Raw genomic sequence first — 9,440 nt, forward strand, 5'->3', positions numbered from 1 at the left:
GGTTGGAGGAATTGGGTGCTTATTAGGTATTGACATTAAAAATTTATAAAATGAATGATGTGTACATGTGTGGCCCACTTAAACACCCAAATAGGGGAGCTTCATTGTGGATGGTCTAAATGCTAGCTAACATCTAATGTGGTGAGGCCTACGTTGTCCCTTTATGAATTGGGGATAATTTACCTCTAATAGCAAGTATGATTCGATTATGGAATGAAGACGATGAAGATTACATGTTCAACGAAGAAGATGAAAAAAATTGATGTTCTTGAGATGAAAATGGTAATTGAATGTAAGAAAAAACCAAAATGATGAAGCCTACTTTGCCCCTTGATGAATCGAAGGTAATTTACCCCTAGTAACAAGTAGGATTCGATTATGGAACTAATGAGATGGAGATCACATGTTAATGAAATAGATGAAAAAGTTTGATGTTCTAGAGATGAAAATGATATTTGATTGTAAGAAAAATGATGAAAAAAATGAATTTTTCTTTGATAGGAGTAAATTACACCCAAATCATTGTAGAGATAACCCATGTATGCCATGTGGTTTAAAAACTCCATAATAAGTAATGATTTTATAATTTTGGATCTTTATATTGTTTTATATATTTGAACGCATGACACTAGTTTCAATTTTTATGATTCTAATATTTATTTACAAATTTTTAAAAGGAATTAATTATGTACTTTTATATATATGACAAAAATAATGATTAGAAGTTAATACCCCGTCCCCAAATACATAAGACTCTCCTGAGTTTGTTCTAATATGTTCGTTTTTATAAGAACTCTTTTAAATTTTCAATTGCATTCATTATTCATTTACCGGCATACTTGTCGTTATATTATATCTTTTTTGCAGTTTATAATAAATATTTTTTTCCTAAACATTAACTGATTCTCTCCCGTCTTTTTGAACGGCAAAATTTATTATCATCTTAGTCTCTGTACAAGAAGAACGGAGACGGATAAGACAAAAACTACAAAGAAAAAGGTGTCGTATACTGGCGGAACCGCCAAAAGAAAATACATGCACCGTACATCTTAAACACCACTAAAAAACAACCTATAAGACCAAATTAAGACGAAAACCAAGCTAAAATCCCCCACAAACCAACATAAACCAAAAGTTGAACCAAAACCTCACAACTCTATCTTCAATGGCCACAAAAACAAAATCCAAACAACTATCGTCCGCTTCACACACCAAAGTCACTCCAAAAAACCATCACACCCGTTGAAACCCCTAACAACAACACGCCACCTTCTCATCACCATAAACAACATCTCACCTTCTCATCATCACAACTGAGTCAAATTTTTGCACTCATTCGGATTCCACCACCAATCAATCCTCGTTCTGCTGGAGAAGAGACCAAAAACAAGCCAAAAAACTCGAGTCAAAAAACTGACTCCCGATAAGCATAAATTTTTAAAAGCAATATTAATTGTCAACAAATTTAATATCACAATCAACTTTTCTATTTCACCTGATTTACACAAGAGTCATATATTTAGAGACAAAGTAATTAATAATTGGCACAATGAATATGTGATGTGACGACCTTCAATAACACAAGGCACATTTAATTTATTTTTTTTGTCAAGTAGCACAGTGGCTAGTAATTCACTTTTTTCAAGGTGAATAAGTGGAAAGTCCCTGACTCTTACATATATTATGTAATGCCCATATCAACTGAGTTATGTTCATCGGGACTAAATTAAAATCTTGTTAATGAAATAATAAAATGTATTAACGCAAATAATTAACCAAAAGAAAAGAAAGACAATATATACTAACCAAAATTTGGAAGAAGTTAATTGCACCTGCACCTCTTTAAGACGTATACGTACAATTACACAGAGAAACTCTGATACAAAACAATTTATGCAGAAAAGTTGCATCATTTCGGTTTCAAATTATATCTTCGAATTTTCTTGGCGCTATATGAATCAGATAATGGAAGAATATGTTTAGTTGGGAATAATAATTCAACTTCTTTTGACAGATCAAGTGGTAATTGTCTGCAACTGAAGTACTGATCATTGTAAGGTTCTGCTCTCCTTTTCAGTGACTGTTTCATTTTCTTTGGTGCAAGTGGACATGTGAGCACTGAAATCTTGTGGTCCAAAGATGTTGGAGTTTTGAAACCATCTTCTTCATCATCTTTCTCTTTGAGCTTCTCTTCTGCTTCTGATGATGACGACGACGACGACGATGAAGTTCTTGAGCATTCTTCTTTTTCTATCTCATGATTATCACTATTTTCTTCTTTTTTGCATTGTGAGTTGGAACTTCCTTCAAGGTTTTTATCATTGATCTTGACAATTTCAAGATTGGTCAAATCTTCTTTATCACTTTTGATAAGAAATAGCTCTAGATTTGATGACATGTTTGAGAAGTGATGCATGAAGCAAAAGAAAGAATAGGTGAGAAAGAGAGAGTTATAGGGATATTGTTACAGTTGTTTAAAGATATCTTACATAGGAATATAACCATCAAATCAAAATCAACACTTGTTTAATGATTTCTCTTGGCTTCTTTGGCTTTACTTTTTGTTGATGTATGTTTCTCTTTGTTTTCAGTGTACACACAAAAAAGTGGAAGTTGAAAGAATTTTATAAGATGCACTTGATCCTAATATACTATAGTCATATGAGGATATGGTATTTTAGTAAAAAAATACTCTTCTCTATATATACAACAAACTGAGTATTTCTTTCTTACAAATGCTAGTATTAGTTAAAATTTATAATTTTTCAATGGATTGAATTGTAAATATGATTTAGAGGGATCTCTCTAAAAATAGTCAGTCAAATTTTCCGACAAAGATTAATATGCAAATTAAAGTAGTAAATATTTTGCATCAATAACATGGCTACGAAATAAATATATTAAAAATTTATTTTATTTACGTCAATATATATCGGATGTAAAATGAAAGATATATATATATATATATATATATATATATATATATATATATATATATATATATATATATATAGCGTTAGTTTTGATTATAGGGGTAACCTTGGTGCAACTGGTAAAGTTGTTGTCATGTGACTGAAAGGTCACGGGTTCAGACAGTACTCTCTTGTGTAAAAAAACAGGGTAAGGCTGCGTATGCGAGAACTATAGTACCCCGAGTTTCCCTTTTTTAGTTTTGATTGTACCTGATCAACTTTATTGAAAAGTCTCACTTGTCAATTTTACAAACTAATTAAGTTTTTAAGTTTTATGACATTGAGAAGTAGAATTTTTTTAACTCGGTATCTGACGCAATGGCTGACTAATTTGATGGGTCCAATCTCTAATGGGTAACTTTTATTGAAAAGAAAAACTCTAATTTGGTAACGAAAAAATTTGTTATTGAAAAATATAAAACATTAGTTCTTTCTTTCTTGTTATGGAAAATAAATATCATTCTTTTTTCTTCCCATAAACGATCAAAAGTTTGACGTATGAAATTTCATTGAGAAAACATACAAAAATTCAATGATTAAATCATACAAAATTTAGCATTTAGACGAATGCATTTCATGTATTGAGAAAACGATGCTTTACTGCTCTGATGTATGAGCACTTTAATGCATCTATGCACGTAATTTTCTTTTTTGGTACCACTACTTACAAGTTTAGAACCTTGCTAATATTACCCAATACCCTTTTCATCATAGATCTATTCCTATTTTTGATACATCCATAACAACTACGATGCCTTGTTTCCATTGCAAGCAAAATAGTTCAAGAACTAAAGTTGCCAAAAGTTTGACTTTAATTGAAGGTCTACATCAAATATATTCATTTTAGACTTTTTCAGTGTTACATGGTAAAAATAAAAGGAAAACTATCATTCTAGAAGCCCGACTCAATTTCCAAGAGATACTTTTCATGTGCTTCAATTTTTGATTTTTAACATTTCAAATTTATATTAGTAATGAAGTTTTTTTTCTTCTTCACTTTCACATGATAAGAAGAATAAGGTAAGTAGTATATTTTCTTTCAAAAATAAAAAGGTAAGTAGTATATTTAATATTTTTTTGCCAATACAAGTTGATCCAGTTGGTAAAATATTGACTTCAACGTTGTAAAGTGGATTCAACTCTCTATAACACCCTGTTTTTTAGGAGCAACTATCATTTTGATTTATGAAAATAAATGGAAAATGTCATTTAAAATGAGATATACATAAAAAATAGGATGTGACTTATACCGCTGAGTGAGTTCCACCATTATTAATTATATTATTTACTTAGGTAAATGATAGAACTCTAAGAAATTTTACCTACCAATACGCGTCATGAACATGGGTAGATAAAATAATGGTGAAACAATAAACATATAATGAGCAAAAATTTTCATTGCAGCCAGTATATAAACTCCTATTTTAATGATTTGTGATAATCAGGGTTCGTTGAAAATTTAAACAACGAATAAATCTTGCATGTTTTTCTAAAAAATCGCATAAAATCATTTTTGAAATTCCAAAATTGTCGGGACATTTCATAAAATTATTTATCGTCAAAGAAAGTTTCCAAACAACTTTTCTTAGACTGATTTACAACACATATATGATAACAACAAATTTTGTAGTCAACATTTTATCAAACGACAATAATAAGATGATAAGTATCAAATTGATGTTAATTTACCTATGTAATTCAAGGAACTTATTAACTTATTTTGCAAGAAATTTCATGCAAACCCCCAATTAGTGTAATAATATTAAGCCAAGTCCACGTTAGCTTCCTTGTACTTTCACTTTATTTTGGAACACATTTTGTAGTTAATAGAACAAGGGAATGAAAGGTGCAAGCAATGAGCTTAAAACAGGTATATATCAAAACATTCACCCAACAACGCAAAGGGGAATTCACGAGCGAAGCAAATACCTCGTATAGTGAGGAATGGCGGTCTAAAGTCCCACGTGGTTGAGCTGGTTGAGACCTATTGATAAAGAAAGGTTTGTTCGTCTAATGAACAATCCACTCTCCCGACAAAGATACTTTTCCAAAACCTATAAATACAGGGAGGGAGGAAGGGAGGGGAGAGGGAGAGCATAAACAAGGTGGGAACATTGAAGGCTTGTAGATCAAGCCATTGATGCAACATCTTGTCGGGTCGATCTATATATATATATATATATATATATGTTTGCAGATGGACATTTAAAATTTTTAATGAATTTTTATAAAATATTACGTTTTTTTTTTCTACTTTTTCCATTGTTATAAATTAAATTTTTAAATAAAAAATATATAAGGGTCCACTTTTAAACCTTTCTAGGAGTTTATACAATCTCAAATTTACCTAGAATGGTTTACCACATGAAAGATTACGTACACGAGGTTATATTGTTTAATTTGGGAAGCTAGTTTGAACTGTAGTTTTCTATTTTTTTTAACATGTGCTTGTTTTGTATATTTGATAGCGTTATCAAGAAGAAGAAAAAAAAGTAAGTTTTATTAGATGCTTTATGACGTTGGTCGCTTTCTACTTTGCCTTGGAGTAACGGGAAAAAAAAATAAAAGTCATAGGACCCCATTAATCGACGTAGATTGGTGACTTTGGATTCCCTTAGTTACGAAGAAAAAAGGAACAAATTCAGATGTTCAAAATGATGGGTCTGAATGTTCATATAGAAGTCGAATTTGAATAATTACTTGTATTGATTAAATGATGAATACAAAAGTATATCAATTATGCATTTTTTTTTTCTGGAACCAATATCAATTATGCATTTTATTGCACTAAAAATAGTGGGTTTTTTTTCCTTTGAGGAAAAAGATGGTGGTTTTTGTCATATATTGAATGATGTTTTTTTAACGAAATATATATTGGGTGATAATTTGCATAATTATAGCTAAAAGATAGGAAACAATTTGACAAATTTAAATGATACAACTCAAATTAAAATTTCATTGCTCAAGATATGGTTATAATACCATTGGTATAACTTGATTCCATCTTCCTTGTACGGTTTTGAAATTGAACCACTACCAATATAATTTTTTGTTTGAATCCGATAAAACCACAATAGACGATAAACACTCTTCCTCGAGAGACTATTGTCACTTTTTTAATTTGTGTGACCGAACATGTTCGCTCACAAAATGACAATCCAATAAGTGGGGACTAGTTGCTAAGTAGGGGTGTTTAAAAAAACCAAAAACCAAATCAAACCGAACAAAAAAAAAAAGGAATTGTGACTGACCGTTCTGAAACAGGTCGGTTTATACAGCTTGATTCATGATTTATCAGTATGGTTCAATTAGTTTAACGGTTCGAATCGATTTGACAATCGTCGGTTTGATTTTGTCTTTTAATAAACTCTAATATTCGATATGATTTGGTTTTTATATTTTTTTTCAATTGTGGTAATAATAACAATTCGGCTAAAAAAATTAATTCGGTTCAACATAGTAAATTTTGATTTTTTAAAAGTTACTTATGGTTTGGTTTGGAACCATATAACCGAACTATTATAGCAGTTTGGTTCGGTTTGGAATACAAACCGTTGGATTGAATTTGGTTATTATGAATACTGGCTCGATTTTCCCCTTGAATTGAACCATGCCCACCCGTATTGCTAATGTCTTGTTAAAGGCGTTGCTCATTTGTACCTGGTGTAATATCCTTAAGAAGAGGTGGTAGCAATACTTTCTGTCTAATAGTTTAAAGAACACTCGCTCTTTTATTACATGAGATCTATGAATGTAGATTCCATAGAACTATTTCTAAAATGTGAGACTTACATAGATTTTATTCTATAAAATTATGAGTGTGAGAGAGACCGTTAGCCCTCCTTTATCCTTAATCATGAATCTAGTTACAAACTATAACTTGAAATTCGCTGTGTTTTATTTTTGAGCTTAGACGGTCCAGTTTGGTTTTTTATGAAATTGGCCATGTTTTTTTTTTTTTTTGGGTACAAATTGGCCATGCTTTTAATTAAAAATGGAAAAATATGTTAATGGATTAATTAAGGATAATTTGAACATCCCTACTTTCAATAATTACTTATTTTGCTTATAAAATAAACTTTCTCCAAAAAAAAAAAAAATAAACATATACTAGTATGCATAATAATTTTGTGCAGCCTACATATTACAAAGAGCTAACTTTCTACTAATTTAAAAGACATTAGTCTTCAATAATATACATTTCAAGGAGGAAAATTACTGCTACTTGATCAAAAGAAATACACTATAAAATTGAAAGTTGTACATAATTTAACATCATTCATGGATTCTCCACATGAACCTTCCTCTTCTTGAGACCAAAAGGAGTAACCTCACTATCACATACATCCGAACCATGCCAAACATGCCTAGGCAAATATCGTCGGAAATAGAAGTTATTAGAGCTAAGGTGAGAGCCCTCAAGCACCTGAACTTGCGCATAACCCGGCCGCCAGTCATCATTTCCGAATAACTTGAGGTCAGGGCCGGACCCTGGGGGTGCAAGCAGCGCTATAGCACCAGGCCTCCCCAAGGTATGGGCCTCCAAAAAATATTTACAGCCTAGTACCCCCCACTAACATACCAGTTCCTATGCTGTTGTAGCATGCTTTGCTGTTGCTGTTTCGGTATTTTGGGAGGGATTTTGTTTATTTTTCCTTTGGTGTATGGCTTTTTGGTTTCTTTCCTGTTGCTGGCCTTTTTTTCTGCTGTGTCCTTTGCCGCTGTTTGCTTTGGTATAGTAGGCTGGGCACCTTATTTTATTTGTTGTAACAGTTTGCCATTTAGTGCACTCCTGGTGCTTGGCACTTGAAATATATGCAGTTTCAAAAAAAAATTAGCGTTTTCCCCTTTCCAAAACACATTGTATGAATGAGCCTCATTTTACTTCCGGCACCGAGCCTCCAAATTCGTTGGAACGGCCCTGCTTGAGGTACAAGTAACAGATCGGGGACTCAACACATGGTGCCGTGACCACGAATTGATCTACCATGCATGCTTGAAATGGTTTCCTTGGGATGTCATCAAGAACCTCTGGCTCCAATGGGTCAACTTGTCTTAGGTGCTTGATATTTAGGTGTCTAACCAATATTTCACTTGAGTTTGTGCCTCCAAATCTTAGGCTCACAGGATTTGAGGTTTCAGCTCCCCATTTGCATGTGGTTTCTATGGTAATGACATAGGTGCAGTTTTTCTGCAATGTTTAAAGCCAAAGTTTGTTAGCAAAATGAAAGGACTCAAATATCTGTGAATTGACAACTTATCCCATGATGTTATGGTTTTTTTTTTTTTTTTTTGTTACAATTATGGTATTGTTTCAAAATTACTACTATTAAAAAAAAAGTTAAACATATATTAAAAGAGTAATTCTAAACATCACGAGAAAAATTCCAACGAATGCATCGCGAAAGGCTAATTGCAATGGTAACAAAAAAAAAAGGTCCCATCAACCATACATTGCAGTTACAAAAAATTAAGGAGTTAGCTTTTAAGCTTGTCGGGATGATTCGTGAATCATCCTTTCGCTATAAACATCATTTCTGATATTAAATTTTTTTACACTTTTTATTGTGAAATAAAGGGAAAATGAAACCTTGGGGACATAAACCTGACTTAAAAAAGCAAGAAACAAATAAATAAAAAATCAAAAGAAAACCAATTAATACAAATTCATTTCCTTGACAACTTATCTCAGCCATTTATCAATGAAATAAGCCTGGTCAAGACTTTCTATAAGAACTTGTTAAATAAATCAAAAGACCAGTTTTAAGTCATTTTACTAGACCAATCTAAATAGTAATATTGTTACCTTTTGTTGTGGTGCTACTACTTCTAGACTCTCACGTCCAGCAACAAGAACTTGCAAAAGCACACAACAAAAGAGGAAATGCCCTCCATTGTTCTTTAGCAACTTCATTTTGGTGTCTTTCAAGTACAAAGATATGAACATATAGTTGCATTTATTCGTCTAAACATAGAATATATCCATATGCATTCTGATTATTCATTCTTAACTTGACTAACTCATAAAGTGCATATTCCTAAATATTTTAATGTTATGTATGTCTCTATATATTATTTTTTAGGCTTAATGATGTCTTTAGTCCCTGCAAATAGGCGGCGTTTAAAAATTGGTCCCTGTAATCGCTAATCCTGGCATTTTACCCCTGCAATTGTTAATCATTTAAAATTTGGTCCTTTGACCAACTTAATCACTGCCACGTCACCAGATTGGCAAAAATGGCATGGGAATTGACCAAAATACCCCTGGGCTAATTTATTTTTTTTCCTTCAAAAATTTTTTTTTTTCAAAATTTTGAAAATTCTTTTTTAAATTAAAAAAATCTGAAAAAATAATTAAAAGTCAAAAAAAAATTCGGAAAAAAATTGTTAAAATTAAAACTGAAAAATTTTCGGGAAAAAATCGTAAAAAAAATTCGGGAAAAAACTGAATTTTTTTTTAAGGAAAAA

General features: G+C 31.6%; 2 protein-coding genes across 3 annotated transcripts; both read right to left on the reverse strand.

Moving 5' to 3' along the window:
- Positions 1-986: 986 nt before the first annotated feature.
- Positions 987-2,552, reverse strand: LOC146907397 (uncharacterized). 2 transcript variants are annotated; one of them, XM_085725018.1, is made up of 2 exons: positions 1,807-2,552; positions 987-1,365 (listed from the first exon to the last, which is right to left on the reverse strand). In XM_085725018.1, the coding sequence occupies exon 1, from the start codon at positions 2,414-2,416 to the stop codon at positions 1,910-1,912; it is 507 nt and encodes a 168-aa protein (XP_085581144.1). In that variant the 5' UTR covers positions 2,417-2,552; the 3' UTR covers positions 987-1,365; positions 1,807-1,909. The 2 variants fall into 2 exon arrangements, with proteins under 2 accessions (XP_085581144.1, XP_085581143.1); XM_085725017.1 differs by having other exon boundaries at positions 987-1,368.
- A 4,461-nt stretch (positions 2,553-7,013) lies between these two features.
- LOC146907398 (embryo-specific protein ATS3A-like) lies at positions 7,014-8,911 on the reverse strand. Its single transcript, XM_085728047.1, has 3 exons — positions 8,779-8,911; positions 7,903-8,163; positions 7,014-7,449 (listed from the first exon to the last, which is right to left on the reverse strand). The coding sequence occupies exons 1-3, from the start codon at positions 8,884-8,886 to the stop codon at positions 7,252-7,254; spliced, it is 567 nt and encodes a 188-aa protein (XP_085584173.1). The 5' UTR covers positions 8,887-8,911; the 3' UTR covers positions 7,014-7,251.
- Between the last annotated feature and the right edge of the window lie 529 nt (positions 8,912-9,440).

The sequence above is a fragment of the Medicago sativa genome, chromosome 7 (assembly GCF_051527215.1).
Source record: "Medicago sativa cultivar Bolivia chromosome 7, Bolivia_mono, whole genome shotgun sequence".
NCBI classification, from domain to species: Eukaryota; Viridiplantae; Streptophyta; class Magnoliopsida; order Fabales; family Fabaceae; genus Medicago; species Medicago sativa.